This window comes from Xyrauchen texanus, chromosome 4 (assembly GCF_025860055.1).
Source record: "Xyrauchen texanus isolate HMW12.3.18 chromosome 4, RBS_HiC_50CHRs, whole genome shotgun sequence".
NCBI lineage: Eukaryota > Metazoa > Chordata > Actinopteri > Cypriniformes > Catostomidae > Xyrauchen > Xyrauchen texanus.
This window is the reverse complement of record NC_068279.1, coordinates 14,150,733-14,175,139: the sequence shown is the minus strand read 5'-3', so window position 1 is coordinate 14,175,139 and position 24,407 is coordinate 14,150,733. Positions and strand designations below refer to the sequence as shown.

The 24,407-nt window shown below is 40.4% G+C and overlaps 1 protein-coding gene across 1 annotated transcript in view; it reads right to left on the bottom strand.

Moving 5' to 3' along the window:
- Window positions 1–24,407, bottom strand: part of LOC127643214 (rho GTPase-activating protein 20-like) — a 61,338-nt gene that overhangs the window by 14,841 nt on the left and 22,090 nt on the right. The window contains exons 11-14 of the mRNA XM_052125849.1: window positions 20,955–21,116; window positions 20,652–20,761; window positions 13,818–14,007; window positions 992–1,106 (exon numbers count right to left, since the gene is read on the bottom strand). Coding sequence (XP_051981809.1) covers window positions 992–1,106; window positions 13,818–14,007; window positions 20,652–20,761; window positions 20,955–21,116 — 577 coding nt within the window. The remainder of the gene's footprint in view (window positions 1–991; window positions 1,107–13,817; window positions 14,008–20,651; window positions 20,762–20,954; window positions 21,117–24,407) is intronic.

Here is a 24,407-nt window from a genome sequence, read left to right as displayed (position 1 = left end):
CACACACACGTGCACACACCTCTAGGCTCCTATCATGTATTATAGGCTTATCTGTTACCATATCTAATCATGTTACTATTTAGTTTGTAGTTGGAAGTCAGAAGTTTATCAACTGCATTGTATTGATTATTATTTTACATTACTGCATCAATAAACTATTCTGCATACCTGAAATAATTCTTATTAATATTCTATTGATGTTAATAATTCATAATTATCTTTGATCATTATTAATTATTGCTGATAACACAACCCGCTCCTGAATAGTAGTGGGGTCATGACACACCAATATAGCATTCTACAGTTTAAAATGTTTATTGTTGCATACTGCATTCCATATAACTCATTCTTTAAAAATAGACTGCAGTATGCACTATAATACTGTACTGTGCAGTAGGCAGAAAATGAATATACCCACAGTTTATTTAAATTTTTTGCAGTTTAAAAGAGAATCTGCCCAAATTCAGTGAGCTGGGATGAGTCATTCTAAAAACCTTCTAGAATACTTCAATTTAAATCGCAGCCAAAGGCGATCCTAAAAAAAAAAAACCCATTCAAATGATCTTAACAGTTGCGTAAATTAGATTTTCATCTTTTACTTTCAGTTATTTTATAAGGTTCTTACTGCTTGGTATCATTACCTGTGAACAAACATTAGATCAAAACACCTGCGGGCAGCTTAAGTGTGTGTACTCTGAAATTACATTTACATTTATGCATTTGGCAGATGCTTTTATCCAAAGCGACTTACAGTGCAATTATTACAGGGACAATCCCCCCGGAGCATCCTGGAGTTAAGTGTCTTGCTCAAGGACACAATGGTGGTGGTCGTGGGGTTAGAACCTGTGACATTCTGATTAACAGCCCTGTGCTTTAGCCACTACGCCACCACCACCTCGTTGTATTGTATTGTCAATAGGCTAATTGCTATCTGTAAATTGCCACAATAGCATCTACCTCTCAGTCTAATAAGGGCCAAAGAGTACAATACCTGTGAAGTCATTTGTTTCCTGCCCTGAATTAATTTGCTTGTCGAAGAGACTCTCCAGATCATTCCCAAATATGGCAGGCGTGTTTTCTATCAGGAACTGGATGAGCACAGCAATCTGAACAACAGATGGAAAGAGCACACAACATAATGTATATGAAAAATAGACACTACTGGCCCACAAACATAAGCGTCAACTGTAAGTTGATGTGCAACTGTCAGATGTGCAAACCAGCTCCTAACACAAGAAAAGCAGTTGTTGAAAAAGTTTATGATTTGTTAATGTTTAAAAAAATAATATTTATGTTTTGTTCATTCATTCAAGTATGTCGGTGATGGAGATGTTCACGTTGTGTATGTTAGTTACCAACCAACTTTTTTCAGTCCAAGTACTAGAGTGTTTAGACATAGTTTAGAGTATTTCATAGCACAGACTTTGTGTGTGCATCAGTGTCTGGCATGTGCTTAGAGATCATCTGTCCTGGTTTGTGTCTCATTGTGTCTTGTTCCTGAATTTTAGAACTCTTTGAAAGCATAAGCAAAAAGCAAATATAGTTTTCCTTAAAGGAAAGTGGAATTCAAATAAAAATTAATAGAAAGCTTACACTCAAATGGTCTGCTTTTATTCACCACACATTTATCTGAGTGCACTAATTGGGGTGGATTTAACTGGGATAGGAGACAATGTGTGAAAATATTGAAAAGTCATCATGTTTGAATGTTGAGAAACATTAGCATTGTTTGCATGGTGCAGTTGACATCTAACTGCAAATTTTTGCTCTGTGATGTTTCTTGAGATTGGAGGCTTCACTGTTGTCCTTTTAATTATTAATTATGCTAGCTAAGGCAAAAGTAAAGGTAGGGATATCAACAAACTTCTAATGCCAAGCATTGAACTTTAGTATGTAACACATCCCGCTAAAGACATAAATTAACAAAATCTGCAGTTTTTGAGGTTTAATGATAGTACTATATGAAACTATATTATATAATACTCAGCCGCCTAGGTCTTCAGGTCAGCTAGGAAAAGAGCAGGCTCTTCCCGGTTCAGAGCATCTCTTTTCTCGGAATGGAGTTAGACTTAGTTTCAATGACAGCACTCCCCACAAGCAAGCGCACGCAGCCTGTGCTGAACTGCATAAGTTCATTCAGAAAAGGCACAGCCGTTCCAGAGGCTCCTGGGGCATATAGCATACTCAGCGGCAGCCGCGGCACTCAGGTTGATGCATATGAGCCCGCTACAGCACTGACTTCAGACTCGAGTCCCAAGATGAGCATGGCACCACTGTGTGATCATCACCCTTCTCTGCCATCACCTATTGAGCCCCTGGACAGACCTCTGTTCTCTGCAGATGGGAGTCCCCCTACTGCAGGTGTCCAGATGTGTTGTGGTCACCACAGATGCCTCGAATCTGGGCTGGGGCGCCATGTGCAAGGGGCGCGCAGCCACTGGCTTCTGGACAGGACTGCGGCTGGGCTGGCACATCTACTGCCTAGAGTTGCTGACTGTACTTCTTGCCCTACAGAGATTCCTCTCGTATTGATCCGTTCAGACAGCTCTACGACTGTAGCATTTATATCTCACCAAGGTGACTTTTGCTCTCGTCGCATGTTGCAACTCGCCCGCCATCTCATCCTCTGGATTTAGCAGTCGCTGCGCACCACTCACCTCCCTGGCACCCTAAATACGACAGCAGATGCACTGTCATGACAGGCCACGCTCAGTGGAGAGTGGAGACTCCACCCACAGGCAATCCAGCTGATTCAGAATCGATGGGGCGAAGCCTCTCGGGAATCCTTCTGCTACCCATTCTGATACTCCCTGATGGGAGCCGCACGAGTACGCTTTTCCCCAGTGAGCCTACTTGCACAATCCCTGTGCAAGGCCAGGGAGGGAGAGGAACAAGTCACTCTTGTAGCCCTTTGTTGGCCCACTCAGACTTGGTGCTCGGATCTCATGCTCCTCGTGACAGCACCTCCCTGGCGAATTCCCATGAGGAAGGACCTTCTTCCTCAGGGATGGGGCACCCTCTGGCATCTGCGCCCAGACCTCTGGAACCTCCACGTCTGGCCCACGGAAGATCTAGGTAGTCTACCACCAGCCATCGTAGACATGATCACACAAGCTAGAGCTCCCTCTACCAGGCAGCTTTATGCCCTAAAGTGGTGTTTGTTCGCAAATTGGTGTTCTTCCCGATTTGAAGACCCACAGAGATGCACAGTCGGGTCAGTGCTCTCATTCCTGCAATACATTCAGAGGCAACCGAGAAATACATCCAGCAAATATTATTTTGGGTAAGATGCCATTGTCCTAAAGAAATAAAACTGAACAAAATATATTTGGGGTAATCAGAATAGCAGCTTTGAAACAGATTACAAAAAATTTAACCATACTTAAACCAGAACCCCCCATAATTTCAAAGATGGAGAGAAATGATTTTGGAAATATACCAAATAATATTTATAATTAATAATAAAAAGTCTGGAATGTGCACGTAAATGGAATTTATTGTAAATTAATTTAGATAGACATTTTCCTTCCTACCACGGAGCCGCCGGGAAATGGTTTTACCATGGTGTGTGTCCCCTTTGAGAGAATTGGCATGGACCTCGTTGGACCATTAGAGTGGTCAGCAAGCGGACATCGCTTTGTATTAGTCCTAGTGGATTATGCAACATGATATCCGGAAGCAGTGCCTCTGAGAAATATCTCAGTATGTAGTGTTGCAGAGGCACTCTTCAAAATAATCTCCCGGGTGGGGATTCCGAAAGAAATTCTCACCTATCAGGGCACAACTTTTATGTCATGGACACTACGCAAGCTCTATGAACTATTGGTATTAAATCGATTCACACCAACGTTTACCATCCACAGACAGATGGCCCGGTGGATCGATTTAAAAAAAGAACTCAGAAATATGATTTGTAAGTTTGTGCATAAGGATGCTAGGAATTGGGATAAATGGATCAACCCCCTGTTATTTGCAGTACGAGAGGTCCTGGCAAGCCTCCACTGGCTTTTTCCCGTTTGAGCTGCTCTATGGGCGGTGCCCACGCAGGGTGCTTGACGTCATCCACGAAGTTTGAGAGGAGGGACCTTCAGATAGCAAGAATGAAATTCAGTACATTCTTGATCTTAGGGCAAAACTCCACACCTTGGGGCAACTAACACAGAAGAATTTGCTCCAATCTCAAGAACGGCAGAACCGACTATATAATAGGGGAACTTGACTACGGGAATTTGCACTGGGAGATAAGGTACTCGTATTAATCCCCACATCGAGCTCTAAATTACTCGCCAAGTGGCAAGAACCCTTTGAGGTCACACGACATGTGGGGGAACTCGATTATGAGGTAAAGCGAACCAATAGAGGGGGCGCACATCAAATATATCACCTCAACTTCCTGAAATTATGGGAGGGAGGCAGTCCCTGTAATATTGGCTACAGTAGTTCTGGAGAGGGCGGAGCTCGGCCCGGTGGTAAACACAAAGCCTAATCCTGTCACCCCCAGTCACTTGTGGGTACCGGGTCGTACGAACCACATCCAGCACCACATCGAGACCAAACTGGGTGTGGTAGTATTCAGCCGACCCAATCACTTGCCCGAGCACAAAAAGAAAATGGTTCGGGAAGAATTGGATGCGATGCTTGATATGGTCCTCATTCTGGTCCCCGGCCTGAGTCAGGTGGTGGGGGTATGTGGCAGTGGGGTGTGGTCAAGTGCCCGTCCGGTGAGAGAGAAAGCGGTAAGGGCAATTACACCTGAGCTAAATTATGACTAACACCTGTCTCTATATCCAGTGAGCACGGGGAGAGCGGATAAAACCACCCATGCCACCAGCAGAAGGCAGAGTAGAGTCGCTATTGTGAAACTGTAGAGCTGAAGAGTTGTTATGAGACATTATTGTGAAGCTGTAAGCACACCAGGCTATTCAGTAAAAATCATTACCTGAGTACGCCTTCCATGTCCTCCTTCCCTTCCAACCTTTACAATCTTTTTTTTAGAAACAACATTGAATTTTTTTTCAAGGTTTTTCAGAGAATGTATTTTTAACATGTGTATTTTGTCTTACTGTACTAGCAGAGTTTTTATAGTCAAAACAAGTGAAAAACAAGTGAAAAAAATCTACCTGTGCTGAAGAAGTAATCCAAAGTATTTAGAATATAACGAAATACGTTACAAATGACATTTTACAGCATGTATTCTGTAATCTGTATTGGAATAAGTTTCAAAAGTAACCCTCCCAACCCTGTTTACAATGGACCGGAATATCTAACAAACATGTGAGTGGGCCACAAGTATAAGCAACCACCCAATAAGAAACCACCCTGAATCATCATGACAGCGACTTTTTCAAATACAAATCTAGTTTATAATGCATTTTCTAAATTTTTACTGCAATGCAAAATCAAAACAACAACAAAAAAAGTTTCTTATTCAACATTGTTGTCTTGTTTTCCAGTAAAAATTTCAAAACATTCTTAAAATATAATATATTTACTTGATAAGTTTTTTTTTCCAGAAAAATCTGACCAAATTTAGTTAGCTTTATGCTTAAAGCAAGAAACAAATTATTTGCCAATGGGGTAAGAAAAATAAACTTGTTTTCCCTTTAAATTATGTTTATTTGTCTTACCTCATTTTCAAATCGTTAGTGAGGTATAAACCTCACAAAATTTTGTTTGATTTCTGTCAAAACATAAGTTACTATCTTACGCCATTTTACTTGTCAAGTAAATGTATACCTTGTTTAATGAATTTTTTTATATTAAAAAGTATTTATTATTATTTTAATATACTGTATCTACTGAGTTTTATATGTATTTTTTGACTGATTATATTTATCCATGTAATTACATGTTTCTGTCATGGTGTGTGACATTTCTCGTCTGTAAACTGTCTGGCAAAGAACCTATGTGCATGTAATATCAACCCAGTTTGAAAATTAGTTTTAGTAACTGGCTCTGAGGGAAAAGTGGACATTTACAGAGTGTGATTTTGTCATTGGAAGCACATAATAATAGATGAGATAAGCTGACAGACATCTCATTTACACCTGATTTCTCCTTCAAGTCTGAGATGTAATGAATAAATGGAATGCAACGCACTAAAAGCTTGTTAATGAAATTTGTGTATGAATAATTCTCCAGCAAGAATGCATAGCATTGAGTCAAATAGAGCATGCACACCTCTTTAAATGAGTGGTCAATGTGGTATGAATTATGCAGTTCTTCTATTGTAGAGACAGGGGATAGGTATTCATGACACGTGTATATATTTTCTGTGCAGCATACATGGAACTTTTTTGGAGTGAGAGTTCATCAAACACTTACATCAATTACATTATTTGTTCCTGTCATATAAGTTGCTATGGAGACCAGTGTTTAATAAGATTTGTCATCTTTAGGTATCCTGGCAACACACTCTGGCCTGCTTTGCTTCAAAGTATGTAATTTAATACATTTGCCCAGTCCATCCATCCATCTTCAACCGCTTATCCGAAGTCGGGTCGCGGGGGCAGCTGCTCCAGCAGGGGGCCCCAAACTTCCCTATCCCGAGCCACATTAACCAACTCTGACTGGGGGACCCCGAGGCGTTCCCAGGCCAGTGTGGAGATGTAATCTCTCCACCTAGTCCTGGGTCTTCCCCGAGGCCTCCTCCCAGCTGGACGTGCCTGAAACACCTCCCTAGGGAGGCGGCCAGGGGGCATCCTTACCAGATGCCCAAACCACCTCAACTGACTCCTTTCAACGCAAAGGAGCAGCGGCTCTACTCCGAGCTCCTCACGGATGACTGAGCTCCTCACCCTATCTCTAAGGGAGAAGCCCGCCACCCTTCTGAGGAAGCCCATTTCGGCCGCTTGTACTCGCGACCTAGTTCTTTCGGTCATGACCCAACCTTCATGACCATAGGTGAGGGTAGGAACAAAAATTGACCGGTAGATCGAGAGCTTTGCCTTTCGGCTCAGCTCTATTTTCGTGACAACGGTGCGATAGAGCGAGTGCAATACCGCCCCCGCTGCCCGATTCTCCGGCCAACCTCCCGTTCCATTGTCCCCTCACTCGTGAACAAGACCCTGAGGTACTTGAACTCCTTCACTTGGGGCAAAACCTCATTCCCTACCTGGAGTACTCACTCCATCGGTTTCCTGCTGAGAACCATGGCCCAGTATGTATCTCAAATTAGAGAAAGAACTCTCAAAGCCTTCTCTTTGTATTTCTCTCTTTCTCCCTATCACTAAAGCACACGCAGCACTGATGTCAACCTGAATCATCATCTCAAGCTTAGCATTGACAAAACTGTGCTCTGCTTCCTCTAGACCTCTCACACTCTATCTTCTTTTCCATCTCTGTGTATATCCACCTCCTCAGTTTTCATTGGTTTTTTATACATTAGATTCAGAACTCTTGACTGTGGATTGTTGTGCTACCAGTGCCCTCCTGTTATGTACAAGCCATAATGAACTCTACTGGTACAGTAGCTACAATCAGCTGCACCTTGTCCAAATATTTTCCTCTCTTTAAATGAAAAGCTTTTAGATCTAGATCAAGAAACTTGTCTATGCCTGAAACTCAGTCTCAATTCATTTTTTTTTAAAAATACCAAAAATAAAATTCTTGCTGTGACAAAAAATTCTAGCCCTCAGGTTTAAACTATTTTGGAGTCAAGACAAGACCCTCCAAGAGCCAGCTCTATACCACCAGACCTCCTAAGACCAGATTAAGTCCTAAACCCAAGACCTGTTGTCCCTAATAAAGAGTCTGTCCATTTAAAATGAACTGAAACAGAGGAAATGCTAAATTTATTGCAGCATTCATTTCAAACACTGAGACACTTCATGGTGGTTAAGTACATTTTCAGAGCCACTTAAGCAAGTTGGAAATTAACTGAGGTCTTGTCTCAGACAATAAGCTAAGACCCACATCAAGGCCATGTAAAGATCACAAGATCAAGAGGACATGAGGTCCCTAGTGCCATTAGTTCTAAAGTATATGTCAAGTTGTACTGCCTGCTCTAGTAATACACAGCAGAGTATCCGTGTAATTCCTTTAAGTTATTTAAGTGTCGACCAGCATGTGCTATGGATTGTGGGAAAAGGCTCAGGAAATCCTGCGGAAGCTTTTCCATGACATTGGCCAGATGATCACCAATTCACGAGTCGTAGGTAATGCTAATATGCACAGTCAACCCAAGAAAAAAGTTCAGTGTAAAGCTATGACATCTTGAACACAAATTTGCATCATTGAAGTGAAGAATGGTCCTTGAGAAGCAAGAGAAAATAAGTCAAGAGCATGTGGAAATGTATTTTTATTTAATGCTCTTGCATTTTATTGCTCCTGACATTCATTTCAAGGTTTGGCATTTTCTGATATAAATAATTTGCTTTTGGCACCCCCACCCCCCCCCCCATGAACTTTCACTCAGAACAATTAGCTCACTCGTACCCATACGGCAAACAACACTTACTGCTTTGTTTACTGGGGGAATTTTGCATCTTGGTAAGCACAGACCCATTTTAGCTAAAGAAAAGTCAACATCAAGTGTAGGGTCAGTTCAGGCAGGCCACTGCCTCGGCTGATGCCCAGCTGATCATGACGTCTTCCAATATAATTCAGACACCTATCAGACTGGTCCTATTTAAGTCCTCTATTTATTGCCTAAGCTGCCTTTCCATTGCATGGAAGCAAGCTGCACTTAACACTCTCCTCCATTCCCAACTCCACTTCTTGTATGGCAGCTTTGCTTTTAGTTTTCTACTCATCTGTCTTGTATTCTGTGATCTAAGACTACAATTGTTAGCCAGTTTGGAATTCCAATCTTCAATGTCTTAATGTGCCTTGTTCTTGATTTATCAACTTGATATACAATATTTGAAGTTCTATAGGAATGACTCGATTTAAGGTTACATTTTTGCGGTTACTTTTTTTTTACAGTGTTACAAGGAAGCACATAGTTAACATGAAATGAGCAATTTGCAAGCAATAATGTGCGTGTTATACTTTAATTAGTAAAAAAAAAAAAAAAAAGAGTTCAACACATAAAATAGCTCCCAAAGGCTGTCTCATACACAAAATTGTTCCAGTGCACTGTTGTTCATCATTGTTCACCAAGTTCCTTTTACCAGGAATGTGGTTAGAGGATGAGTGCAAGTGTAAAATTATGAAGTCAAAGATTTATTTTCTCTTTCTAATTATCTTTCATCCATAATGTGCATGAAACGGGAACAATCTTTTAAATATTAGAGTGGTTAGAAGATTAAAAATACTCTTGTTTGTGTTTTTATTTGTTCTTTAATAAAAGCACTGTACATTTTATTATCTACAATGAGAATGCACAATAGGGGCATTTATAAAGTGATGTTGTTGATTAATACCAGCTGCGTTTTCATGTGTGATCTGGTAATCAAGGTGAGTCATCAGTGTCCCAATGTTCAGACGATCAAGGCCCTTGTCAGTGCCTGAATTCGTGTTCACAATATACTGAATCACGACATATGGAGCTAGGGAGCGACATGATACGCACTCATAATCTCAATATTTATCATATCGTAATGCAAGTATTGTGATAATATCATGACATCGGTCCCTAGCGATTCACAGTCCTAATGATTTCTCTGGGTACATTTGTGTTAACATGCTGTTGATAATACAGAGATAGTTCCGTTCCTTTGGACACATCAGGAAAATCAGGAGTCTTTGCTTCTATACATACTGCCAAGGTTAATACCTAAAACAATTCAGTTCAATGCCAGCAGCACTGAGATGCATCTCAATCAGAAATGGAAGGGTGAAGGGAACTGATTTCAGCTTTAGGCTAACAATATCTGTTAAGAATAATAATGGTTCACTATCAGGGGTTCCTTTGAGGTATTAGCTGTGCACATACCAAATGTTTGTACTTTACAATGTTGACCTGGCCATTGCACCACACAGCACACTTCCCACTGTATTTAAAATTCAAGTGAGTCCCTACTAGTATAATCACTGAGGCTAAGGGCTTTTCTCCACCACAACAGCCCATGTGCACAGTCCTGTTGAACTGTATATCCCCGCCTAGAGCAATGAGAGTTGCAGTGTCAGCAGTGCTTAGCAAGCTGGCATGGAAATTAGGATCTTCTACACCAAAATCCACCCTCATCACAGAACAAGCAAATTAATGATTGGCGCACTAAATGAATGAATGCATGCTATTCTCAGTTAAGCTGATTAGTTTGCACATCAGTGACTGCAAGAGCAAAGTGTCTGTGGGTAATTTGCTTGACAAGTCAGGCAGTGACAGCAGTGTCCTGTGGCTTGACATGCTATAGTTAATCAAAAGTAGTTATATATATATATATATATATATATATATATATATATATATATATATATATATATATAGTACAGTGCAAAAGTTTTAGTCATCTGGGAAAAATGTTGCATAGTGAGGATGTTTTCAAAAATAATGCCATAAATAGTTTTCATTTATCAATTAACATCATACAAAGTCCAGTAAACATAAAAAAGCTAAATCAATATGGTGTGACCACCTTTGCATTCAAAACAGCATCAATTGTCCTAGGTACACCTGGTTACAGTTTTTCTTGGTTGTTGGCAGATAGGATGTTCCAAGCTTCTTGGAGAATTTGCCACAGTTCTTCTATCTGTCTCAATTGCTTTTGTCTCTTCTTGTAATCACAGACTGACTCAATATTCAGTAGCGTCTCCTTGGGGAACATGCCATCGGTTGCAGGGCTCCCTGTTCTTCTAATCTATTTTATTCTATTTGCAAATGTAATGTTTGGGAGTCTAAAATGTATATTTCCTATTGACACACTGAAGCTGAAAATATAAATAACCATCTTAAGACAAATGTTTTTGTGAAGCATTTTGTGTGTCTAAGACATTTGCACAGTACTGTATATACTGAATTTATATATATTATACAGTATACATTATAGTAAGTCCCACCAGGATTTCGTGGCTCTTTTTCCTGATTTTTGCAGCCCAAAATGACTGAACTTTTCTCAAATTTAGCAATGAAATTTGTGGTATATATTTTTGTGTTGTTTTGCTGGGAAAACTCACAAATCATCATTATATACCTCTGTAATAGTGTTAATTACATTGTAATGTAATTACATTTAAATATTTTAGTGCACATTGACTTTCTATGCAGTTAGCAAGCAAAAATAATAAATAATAATTCCACACAAAAATACCATACATTTAGTTGAAACCTGTGGGTGTTGAAGCCCCTTCATTATTTTTGTATTAAAATGTTCTGCCTCAGAAAATGCAAGAAAACTTCTCTAAGTTTAAAACAGATGTGCAATAAATCTGTAAACTAAAAACACATATGAGGATTCAATAATTGGGCCTGTTGCAATTATATAATTTTGAAATCTGATAAGTTTGGGGTCAAGACTGAAATGTCTCATGATCTTAAAAATCTTTTGATCTGAAGGATATGCTTAAATGTTTGAAATTAGTTTTGTAGACAAAAATATAATTTTGCCAACATATTAATTTATTTCATTACAAAACGAAACTTTTATAAAAAAAAAAAAAAAGGTTTTTGAAATACATGACTTGGACCGAATAATAAAGAAAAGCAGTCAATAAGTGCCCAACATAGATGGGAACTCCTTCAATACTGTTTAAAAATCATCCCATTGTGATACCTCAAGAAATCTGTTGAGAAAATGCCATGAATACGTTTCTGCAAATTGTAATCAAATAGTGGCTAATTTGAAGATGCTAAAATATAACATATTTTTTATAATATATTTGATTGTTTTAGTCAGAACATAATTCCCATAATTCCATTTCTGCTATTCCATAGTTTTGATGAATTCACTATTATTAAAACAATTTGAAGAAAAAATTATAATAAAGAATGAGTAAGTGACCTCAAACTTTTGAACGGCAGTGTACATATGCAAACAAATACAATTGGAGTTCATATATTTGAGCATTTATGTACAAATTTAAATTCCACAAATTATTATTATTATTTTTTTTTTTTATGAAAATAGCAATTTTGGACATATTTTGAAATATATATTGCAAATATGTATATATGTGACCTTTTTATTTTAGAAAAAAAGCATTTATGAACATTTAATTTCAGCATATAAGCATATTTCTATTTTCAGATTCGTAGCCTACAATATTAAGCACTTCAAGTTCAAATCACATTTTATTACACAACTAATTGGGATTTTAAGTGAATGTCAGAGATTCTTTGTATAAACATGGATTTGTGTCTCATTCGCAGCATTTAGGGTGAAGATTAAACACTAGCTGTGATGTATGTGTGCTGTCAGCGGACCTGAAAAAGTTTAGACAAGGATTTTGATAGTGGAGGAGATGGGACAGAGATACTGTTACTATGGAAATGATACAACGAAAAATATGAAGGAAAGTGATGGGATTCCCTCAGTTTTACGTTGTTTTTTTTGCAGAAAATTTGCAGGAATTCAAGAAAATTTGCAAGCTGCCGCAAATAATGCAGAGATTGGTTGAAGTAGCAAGAATTATTGCGATTGCAAGTGGGGGTGATGTTGGAAGGGTCGAGGAGGCCGATTGCACCACTTTTAGTGAGCCGCTGTCAACCCCCTTTACATGGCGCCCCTATGCATTGCATACATTGTATATATGATTTTTGCGGCTCTGTGTCAGATCTTACATGCCTGCTGTCAGAGATTATTTAACAAATGGGCCACTTATATTTAAATAAATGGGAGAAATTGGAATGCTCAACCAAGAAGCTCTAAGCACACAATGGCCAACAGATGTAGAAACAGAGTCTCGCCTTACAGATAAAAGAGCCAATCACCTTTTAGATACAGACATTTCCTGTCAATCAACTCGAGAATGTGCATGCTCATTAGCTATACAAGCTGGAAACATTGCGTTTCTTTAGCGTAATATGAGGTAAAGAATCACAAATTCATGATACCAGTATTGTCAGATTTTATTGTTGATTTGAAATATGTTCTTTTATTGTAATCTTGATCAACCGTTTTTGAGAGTTTGGTCTTTCTCCATTCAAGTAGATAGGAGCTGCACTAACATGACTGGAAATAGTCTCCCTTGAGGGTTCCAAAGACGGCAGGCAGTAGACTGACTTTCAAGACAGACTTTGCATGCTGTGTAGCTAGTTTTTCACCCTGTTGATTCATCCAATCACGTGCATTCCAAATATAAAGTGAAAGGACAGCCTGCTGACTGATTAATATTAAATGAGGGCTTAATGCACATTGCAATGAATACTATAATATTATAATTAATCTGTCAACATCCCAGTTAGACTTTGGGAAAGATTAATGTTACTCAAATTTGAGCTATTTATGTGAATTTCTACTGGCGACCTGTCCAGGGTGTCCCCCGCCTTTCGCCCAATGTTAGCTGGGATAGGCTCCAGCCCCCCGCGACCCTGTACACAGGATAAGCGGTTGACGATGGATGGATGGATGGATGGATGTGAATTTCTGTCTTTTGCTGTTGAGTTTGGAAAATGTTAATAAAGCATTTTTGTTGCATACTGTATTGTTTTGTTCTATTGTGTTGTTCTTTCCAAATAACAAATAAATGCATTATGACAGGAAATATGTATATATAGTAACATTTTACTTCTTTTAATATCTGAGATTAATCATGATTAACAACAAAAAAAATATTAGATTAATTGTGATATATATTTAATCTACTGAATATATATATATATATATATATTGTATATTCTAAGCTAAAATCTTGATGTTGAAATAAAAAAAGATGATAGACATGTTAGTTAAATATTATCTTGGAATATTTGTGAAACCTGATTTTTATAAGTTTACCTGCAATGCATTTTGTCCCTCTTGTTCAGGGCTGATTTGGCAAGACCTCCACAGCATGTTGGGTGCGATGCAGAGGGCCAAGTTTGTTGCTGTCATCTGATTCACCTGTGAGTATGAATGTATCCTGTGCAGCACTCCAAACAAGTGACATAGCAAGGTAACATTCTCTTTTGGCAGCTGTGCAAGCAAACTGGACACAGAGATAGTGCCGCATAAATAACAGAAAACAATTATTCAAAATATAACACTCAAATCATATCATCATAACAATCAAATCAAAAAATGTATAGTCTACCCTCTCAAAAACATGGAAATGCATGTCCACATAAATATTTGCACTCACAGACACACACACACACACACACACACAAACACAAAAACAGCAATAGACAATTAAATGTGAATATAAATCTGTGAGTAATCCGAGCAATCAATGAGAAGACAAAGATTGGTGCTGAATTGGAATTCATAGCCTTGTTAGGTCTTAACGCCTCCTAATTTTTTAGATGGTCGATCAAAATGTATAACAGCAAAAAGACAATATTATTACTTTGTTTGCAGAGCTAAAGTGGCAATATAACAAACTTGAGAGGAGAAGACATTAATTCAGTTCTGATATTCTGAACATTGTTTGTACAAACAAATTTTATTTCTCACAAGTCAGATGCGTGTTTTATTATAGCTTAGAATGGTGCTGTTTGCCAGAGACCACTAAACTTTTAGATTTTTCAACCAATTTGGAATACCCAATTCCCAATTGTCCTTGTAAGTCCTTGTGGTGGCGTATTGGCATGCCTCAACCTGGGTGGCAGAGGACAAATCTCAGTTGCCTCCACATCTGAGACCGTCATTCCATGCATCACATGTTATCACATGGCTTGTTGAGAAGTTACCGCTGTCACGTTCCTGTGTTGTGTAGAGTATCCATGTCAGGTTTGGGGAATGTATGACTAATATTAATGATCGTAATCAATGATTAATCATACGGTTTGACCCAGATAACAATACATACAAAAACGCCCCAAAAAGGGCTTATATAGTCCAAGAGTCTGCTTCAAATATATATAGATAATTAAACACAACGAATTATAATTAATTAGGAATATACATCATATGCAGACAGGCTATATTAATTTTAATAACACCTTAATGGAATTGACCCGTAGGCTACCGCAACCAGTCAGTTCGTCCGCCGAACCACGTTACTCGATACTCCTGATCAATTCTCCAGAAGGGTTATTCTTAGTTATAAGCTTATTCATCAAAAGCACGTTAACTTACTTTGATAATATCAGCTCATAGCTTAAAATCGCACATTAAAGAGGCTTTGTTTTATGACCAACAACCACAGACAATCAAGCGTATAATTGATTTTAATACAAGGCACTAGGATATATCACTACACTTGACAAACAGACACTTAACATATAACATAAAATAAACATAAAATACGCAAAATAAACACAGTAAAAGCAATAAGGAAAATAAATGGATTATTATAAGTATGGACAACTTATTACAACAATTAACCCTTTAAGAGCCAGCAAATGGAATTACACACTTTAACGCGTTTGAATTTCAGATGAAATAATACTTGCACAATGGACCTTAGTGTGGCTGAGCAAGGCTGCGTGGATGTCGTGTCCTCGGGGCGTCCGTGAGATGGGGGATTTCGGTTTGGTGTTTCCAGCGTGTGGAGTTGAAACTCACTTGAAGAGGAATTGAAGGGTTGTTCCGAGAAGTTGCAATGTTCAGCAGAAGAGAAGAGAGAGAGATGCCGGGGGAGTCCAAGGGGAAGGGAGGAGAGATGAAGTAAGTTGGGAGTTGGGAGCAGCCAAGAAGAGAGTTGAAGTAAGAGAGAGATTCCAATGCCGGGCCTGACTTTTAAAGGTAGGGAGGTCACACCTCCCTTGGGAGGGCTGACCCAATGAGATCCCTCCATTTTGGGCGCGAGATGATTCCTTTGTCCGTCAAGGCTCATTTGCATGTTTTATTGACCGGGTCCGGCTTTGGCTTGAATAACTCAAAAGATGGTAAAAAAAAAATAGCAGAATACAATTCTAAGGTGATCTTATATTTATATTCAGCTAGGACAAATCGTAAGGTTTAATTTGATACCAAGAAACGTGTATTTGGTACCCTTAAAAGTGGATATACACTCTTAGGCTATTAAATATAAGGCCTCAGAATTTTACTACACAACTAAACAATTCTAACGAGTTTGATGTCAATCAGAAATACACAAGTATATTAAACATATTTTTTTAAACCTATTTCCTTAAAAATAAGCCTTTCTGGGTTTTACATGAAAGACACAACTTTTTGTCAACTTTTCATATGTCTTTTCTCACATGGTAAAGCACGCGGTGTGAGGGAGTCACATAGGAAATGGGGTTTGTCAATAGCTGGAGTGTCTCTTTGTCAATAGCGCATTGTGCTCGTGGAGACTAGTTGGCGCTATTTCAGTGATTATAGGAGTTTTAACAGTGGGTTCTTTGTTGTTCAGAATGATAAGTCCATTGATTCCTCCAGACGCTACAGTTGTCTGCCCCGTGTTTTCTGTTTCACATGCCACCTTTCACGTTCCATGTCACGTTTTCCTTGTTGTCCACCCCGTGTTTCATTGTCTGTGTAAACAAACTACATTTCCCATGGTTCCCGGCCCTCATCACCACTGCCACAGCATTATTGTCTGCACCTGAATATCGTTTGTTATCTTCCTGTGTCGCTGTATTTAACCCCATTTGTTTCTCCATTCCCCTGTCGGTCTTTAATGTTTGTGGATGCTTGTTTCCGTGCTCTCCGTCAGTGTTTCTCCTACCCGTTAAACCCATCGGATGTCTTTTGTGTTGTTTTGCTTTCTTTTCCCCATCGCGGGTATTTCCTTTGTTCCTGTTATATCTATTTCCATTTTTGTTTCAATAAAAGAACCACTGCAACTAGATCCTCGCCCCTCATCTGCCTTCACCTACATTCGTGACAGAAAGACCGACCCATAATGGATCTTGCAGTGGTTTTCACCGAACTGGCCCAGGCTAATCTGACCGTTCACGAGTACTCACGTCTCTTCTCCACTGTCGCCATCTACACCGGGTTCGACGAGCGCCAGAACCCGGAGAGCACACGTGGAGGGAGTACGCGAGTCTCGTTCTAAAGAAACTCGCGGCCGACAAACAACCCCTCAAGATTCCGGCTTTCGAGCCTGAGCCTATGCCTACCCAGATCGACGAGCCAGCACTGCCAACTTCGTCCACCCAGAGGAGGAGGAGAAGAAAAGCTTCCGCTCTCCAGCTTATGCCTGCCACGGTCAGCGAGCCTGAGGCCACGCCTGCTACGGTCAGCGAGCCAGCGCCCATGCCTGCGACAGTCCCTGAGCCAGCGCCTGTAGCCTCGACCGCCCCTGAGCCAGCACCTGTAGCCTCGACCGTCCCTGAGCCAGCGCCAGTAGCCTCGACTGTCCAAGAGCCAGTGCCAGTAGCCATGACCGTCCAAGAGCCAGCGCCAGTAGCCATGACCGTCCAAGAGCCAGCACCCCTCAAGCCTTCCAAGGCTCTGCCTCTCGAGCCTCTCGAGCCTTCTAGGGCTCCGCCTCCCGAGCCTCCCAGGGCTCCACCTCCCAAGTCTCTCGAGTCTTCCAGGGCTCCTCCTCCCGAGCCTTCCAGGGCTCCGCCTCTCCAGTCTCTTGAGTCTTCCAGGGCTCCTCCTCCCGAGCCTCCCAGGGCTCCGCCTACCAAGTCTCTCGAGCCCCCCAGGGCTCCGTCCCTCAAGTCACTCAAGTCTTCCAGGGCTCCTTCTCCCGAGCCTCCCAGGGCTCCGCCTCTCCAGTCTCTCGAGTCTTCCAGGGCTCCTCTTCCCGAGCCCCCCAGGGCTCCTCTCGAGCCTCCCAGGGCTCCGCCCCTCAAGTCACTCGAGTCTTCCAGGGCTCCTCCTCCCGAGCCTCCCAGGGCTCCGCCCCTCAAGTCACTCGAGTCTTCCAGGGCTCCGCCTCTCAAGCCTCCCGAGCCTTCCAGGGCTCCACCTCTTGAGCCTGCCAGGGCTCCGCCTCTCGAGCCTGCCAGGGCTCCACCTCTCGAGCCTTCCAGGGCTCCACCCCTCAAGTCTCTCGAGCCTTCCAGGGCTCCGCCTCTCAAGCCTCTCGAGCCTTCCAGGGCTCCGCCCCTCAAGCCTCTCGAGCCTTCCAGGGCTCCGCCTCTCAAGCCTCTCGAGCCACCCAGGGCTCCGCCTCTCGAGCCCCTCGAGCCACCCAGGGCTCTGCCTCTCGAACCCCTCGAGCCACCCAGGGCTCCGCCTCCTGAGCCGTCCAGGGCTCCGCCTCCTGAGCCTTCCAGGGCTCCGCCCCCGAGCCTCCTACGGCTCTGCTCCCAGAGACTCCAGAGCCTTCTAGAGCTCCGACTCTATAGCGTCCTACGGCTCTTCTCCCCGAGCCTCCTACGGCTCCGCCCCCAGAGACTCCCGAGCCTCCTACGGCTCCGCCTCCCGAGCCTCCTACGGCTCCACCCCCAGAGACTCCCGAGCCTCCAGGTCTCCGCCCCTAAAGCCGAATTTATTTAAAAGAGAATTTATTTGTCCCTGTCTTTAATGCCCAAAAGGTTTAGCCATAAATGTCTTTCCTTGCTGACCAAAGCAGCCATAGACCAGCCAATGGCACGAGCCTTCTGTTTGGTCGCCCAAAAAGCGAAAGCCTCTACGTCGACCATACTACTCGCACTGAAGTCCTTGAGCAGGTCAGCCTGGTATGCCTGCAACACTGCCATAGTGTGCAGGGCAGCACCAGCCTGACCTGCTGCCAGATAAGCTTTTCCCAGATAAGCATGGAGGTGGTCCTGCACGGCTTTATGGGGAAAGTGGGTCTCTTAAGAGATGATGCCAAGCTAGGCGAGAGATAACCCGCAAGTGTCTCTTCTACCGGTGGCATCGTGGAATACCCCCTTGTCTCAGCACCCATGATAGTCAAATATGTCGATGTCGAGGGCACGAAGACACGGGAAGTATAAGGATTCCTCCATGAACGAGAAAGCTCGTTATGGAGGTCATCAAAGAAAGAAAGGGACTGATATAGTGTTCCCTTACTTTTTTTTAATTCTTTTTTTCTTCTCTTTTTTTTATTTGGCCACCAGACAGAAATCTGTCTTCTAGTTTAGAGCGTTTGGGGGTCTCTGGTTTGCGTGGCCAGTCTAACTGTAGCCTGGCCACAGCCCGAGTAACCACCTCGAGTAATTCCTCAGCCGCTTTGTTATTGTGCATGGAATGTTCAGAGGTGGGTAGCTCAAAGTCCGCAGACACAAGAGATTCAGCGTCCCCCTCGTGAACTGAAGAAGCGTCGAAGCGTACTTCAGGCGTACTTAAGGACCAGCTGGATCTGGGGAGAGAGCAAGTGATAGGGACGGACCCGTCTCTTGCTCCTCAGCCAGATCCATGCAAGATATAATTTTGACTGTAAACAGATTGTAATGCTCACACAAAACAAAACTGGTGTGTGTCCGTTTCAGCCATATAGCATAAACAAAGGAACACACACTGCTTGCTTTGCTTCACACTCATTCTTGGAATGGAGAAAAGGTTTTCTAAAGATGTTCCTAAAACGCTAAATCAGCGCAGCATCAAAGTGTAGCTTTTTGATAAGGAACACTGGTGTTGGTTGCTATGGCGACGAAAGTTCACTGGAAGTCCTAAAGAGACTCTTCCGGGGCAATCTATCATGCATGCGCAATCTGCCGACGCCATATTGTAAACAGAGTACAGCAAAACTAATAGCATAACACAACACTGCCACACTAACCAGTTAGCGAACTTTCATTGAAACCCCTACTACGCTATATCAGCGTCTTTATTTGCTACCCAGGCCCCCCACGAGACCACTAAACTTAATTCTTTGATATGTCTACTTCATAATTAAAAAATAATGATAATTAAATAATCTCTGTTTCATGTATGCAGTACCATGTATAGATGAACAATGTTATTTATTTTTTATGAAAGAGTTTTCCATTCCAGATTCCATTCAAGTTTAACTCCTAATTATTTCCAAGAAACATTCAGTCCATACTATACAAGTTTGTGATTTATCATTTCAGATAATAAGAGATATCAGATATTAATAATCTTCCTGCTGAGCATTCGTGTTCATGCTGTGCTCCACAAATACATTTAATGAAACACTTTCTTTTCTCTTCTTGCTATTGTTTATCATTCCTCACAAATAATTATTTATTTTTATTGTTTTCTTGTTTTGCTAATTAGTTTAATAATATGTGTGTAATTTTTGGAAGAAATTGAGGGTAAGCTGCTGCTGCATGAATAATAATCCATGCATAATAATTCAAGGGAGTGTTTACAAGGGGTGACTGGATTAATGAGAATTTGATTAAAAATAAAAACACCATGGAGCTGCACAGATCCAAAGGATTTGTCTCTTAAGTCAGGACACAGAGAGTGCATTTTGTAAGAAATTTCACTCCTTAAACGCTTGAATTTGACATTTTAAATTTCCACCTGAGCAGGTTTTTCTGGTATTTTTCTAACACTATTATGAAATCAGGAGTTTTTTTAGTTAATTTTACCAATTGAGAGATCCTTGTACTCTTGTACTGAAGTTCCTTCAGTGCTAAAATTATAGAATTATATATTTTATGCCAGCATAAAATGCAGAGACAATAATAAAGAACCATTCGTGGGTTTATTCATGGGGGATGTACCATACAACCTATTTAAAAAATATTTTTTTTATTTTCCCCTGCATTTGGTGAAGCTAGTGGTGCAGAAATTACACACTTTACTTTTAAAATACTTTGTTTTATAACGTATGTACTGTACAAGTATGTGAGTTGTTCTCACCTTCTGACTCTGTTAAGTCTATCCTGTTGATCATCACTTTGCAGAACTTCCATCCAGTCTTCATACAAGTCACAGCGCAGCACACCCCCAGGCAGTTTGCGCAAAAACTCCTACACACAAAAACAAACAAAAACTTAAAAACAGAACTTTATGTTGGGCATAGATAGCCATTCATTATGAGAATCCAGATTCAAAATGATCAGAGTGCTTGTGTGTATTTAGAGGAGGAGTGATTAGTGTGAATTTACAGCATATTCAGAAGATTTTTTGAATTCAAATTCATAGAGATGACATTGTTCTCACTGTAATTAGAGATGCAGAGACAAACACAGATTCTTCATGCAGTGATAAACTTTGTCCAGAATTAATTTGCTCCTTCAGAATTCTACAGTTTTTGGCATTTGCTGAACGGCGGAAGATTCCACAGGTCTCTGGACCCTCACAGAACAGAAGATACAGCAGGTCCTAGGTGCATACACACATAGACAAAATTGGTATTGGTGGTGGCGTAGTGGCTAAAAGCACAGGGCTGTTAATCACAGGTTCACAGGTTCTAACCCCACGGCCACCACCATTGTGTCCTTGAGCGAGGCACTTAACTCCAGGTTGCTCCGGGTGGATTGTCCCTGTAATAAGTGCACTGTAAGTCGCTTTGGATGAAAGCATCTGTCAAATGTAAATGTAAATGGGAATGCATTATTTTGAATCTTTCAGCCTTTCAATGGGTTGAATTACCATATGATGTTACTGTTATGTGTATGTTATGATGTTCAACCAATAATTATGGCTCTGCCTATGCTCCTTATTTTGAAAGGATGAAACATTAGGTAAAGCCCTTAAAAGACCCAAGAGGACTGGAGAGCCATTACAGCACACATCAAGAATTGAGTTCGTGGTAATAACCTATTATTATGGGAAGCCAGAAAGCACAAATCTAAAAATAGGGGAGAGCGGGACACAAACTAATGCAGGGTTAGTTGTAAGTAACACACATTTAAAAGTTGTCAGATGCTATTTGTACCCTGGTGCAAATAATGGTATATGCTATTTACACCCCAGTGCAAAAAGTGGCCGATATTATTTGCACCCCAACCCTGGTGTTAGATACTAATTACACGCTGGTGCAAATAGGGTCATATACTATTTACACCCATATTTAACTGATATACAGAATATGGGCACAACTTAAGTGTGTTTATTGTGTTTATTTAGAGTCCCACAGACACACTACATGAAACCCTTAACCTAACCCTACCTTTACCTTAGAACAAATAACCTTGATTTTACAACAGTAACCATAGTTTCATCATGGTATTTTTTTGTAAATTTACAGTAACCACAAAATTAACCATGGTTATTGTATTACCACCACATTACTGCAGTAACACCATGGTTAATAGCATTAAAACTATGATTTCCTCAAAAAACATGATTACTACAATATTACTACAGTAATACAATGATGCAATCTACACACAAGTGATGCTTAGCCACGGGAACGAGTGCAATCGACAGACCCCGCCACAGGATCAAACTCTTTTCTGCACTTCCCGACATGCACCGTGACCAAATCACTCAGATGAAATCAACATTTATATAAATGTTTATGTAATATTTGAAGTAGTATTGAAGGAAATATTAAGAGTGGAAACAGGAAATCGAATGGGAAAAAGAGTGGGACAAAAGGCGGAATCAAACCAGGGTCGCTAGGACAACACTGTACATTCATGGTAGTGGGAGTATCCACTGGTGCCCCAGTGATATCCACACCGCATGTCCCAGGATACGTTGGATGCCGGCTTACTTAAAAGACTTCCAGTTATACTAAGTGGAGTGTGCTTTGTACTGATGTTACTTTTGTTTCTGCTGTTATAATGTACGCAGATAGCTTAATGGTATTTATTTTTAATACACCACTGTAAGTTGTATACAAAACATAATGGGTTAACTGTTCTCATGGATATACAGTAATGAAAAAAAAAAGAGAAAAAAATTTAAATTCTGTGAAATTCACTGTTATAAATGTGTTCTCTTATGGGAGTTAGTGTCGAGGTACATTAGAAATGAGGATATTTCCTATAGGAATGGAAAGGTGTAAATAAAGTTAGATTGTACGTGAGATATCGCGAGCGTAGGGAAACGGAGAGGGAGAGAAGAAGGAGAGAGTTGGAGGGAGAGGAGAGAATGCACAAGGTAATCGGGTGGAACGAGGCAGAGTTAATGTTAAAGAAATGTCGAAATAAACCCTGAGATTTGAGCACAGGGCCTGCATTATTTTTGGGATCTAAGAGTTAATTCACCCGAAAAAGATACACTTTTTAAAGATTTAAAAAAAATTACTTTTACTTACCATCATGTTGTTCCCAACCTGTGTGACTTTCTCTCCTTCATGGAACATAAAAGGAGATGTTAGGCAGGATGACAGCCTCAGTCACCATTCAATTTCATTGTACTAAAAAAAAGATTCAATTAAAATGAGTGGTGACTGAGGCAGTCATTCCCTAATATCTCCTTTTGTGTTCCATGAAGGAAATAAAGTCACATGAATTTGGACAAACAGAATGAGTATATTGATCTATTCCTTATACACACCCAGTGTTTTGCTGGATTAATTTTAATGGCTAAATGTGCCTTTTGGAGTTTCAAAAATTTGGCACCCATTCACTTGTATCTTATGGACCTATAGAGCTGAAATATTCTTCCAAAAATCTTTATTTGGGTTCTGTTGAAGAAAAACAGTCATGTGGGTAAGTAAACGATAAGAGAATTTTTATTTTTGGGTGAACTAATCCTTTAACACACCTGTTGTTAACTTCTTGTGGCTATACTTATGAAAGTAAGTATTTTAATGTTCAAAATTGGTCCACAATTCACTTGATATCTGCTTTTTTTTAACAGCTTAACTTGTATTGAACCCGGAATATATCTTTAATTATGACAGAGCCTGCTAGTATAGTCACTTGACTGGCATTTCACACATCTTTGGAAAGGCTGTATATGAAAGCCACATCTAAAAATTACACACAGTAGTAACATTTACATAAAAGATAACAATCTATTAATAAATATATTAATATTGCATGCAATTTAGACATTTTGCTTTTAAATTCAAACACATACTGTATATATTTTGAAACTTCGGGCAATGTAGTCTATTTAAATTCTATCTCCTGGCTGTCTATACTCCTGGATCCACTGGTTAGAATTTATGAGTCAGAGTGTTGCCATACTCAAATTGAGTGCTGAATCCAGTGTTTCAGAGTCAAAGGCAGACAAAACAAATCAAGCATATATATGCTGCTCACAGACTTTGAGGGAAAAAAGAACAATACTGTATCTCAATACCCTTTTTTTTTGTCAATTGAATCAGAGTCGATTGAGCTTTATTGCCAAGTATGTTCACATACACAAGGTATTTTTTTTTTTTTGGTGATAGGAGAAACAAGTGCACACAGAACATTACAGTGAGACATAGAATATAAAACAAGGTAAGAGTAATAGGAAATATAACAGAATGGAATATGTACATGTGCAAGTGGTGATGTACGTGCAAGGTATGTACTGTTATTGAATTGAATATGTGAATTGACATATGTACATGAGATACAGTACAGTATGTATTTATATTATTGCACTATGTGAGAGTCCTGAGGCAGTTCATTGTTCATGAGGAAAATGGCGAGAGGGAAAAACTCTTTTTGTTTGCACTCTAAATAGCTTGGCCACTCCACTTCGGATATAATAAACGTAAAAACA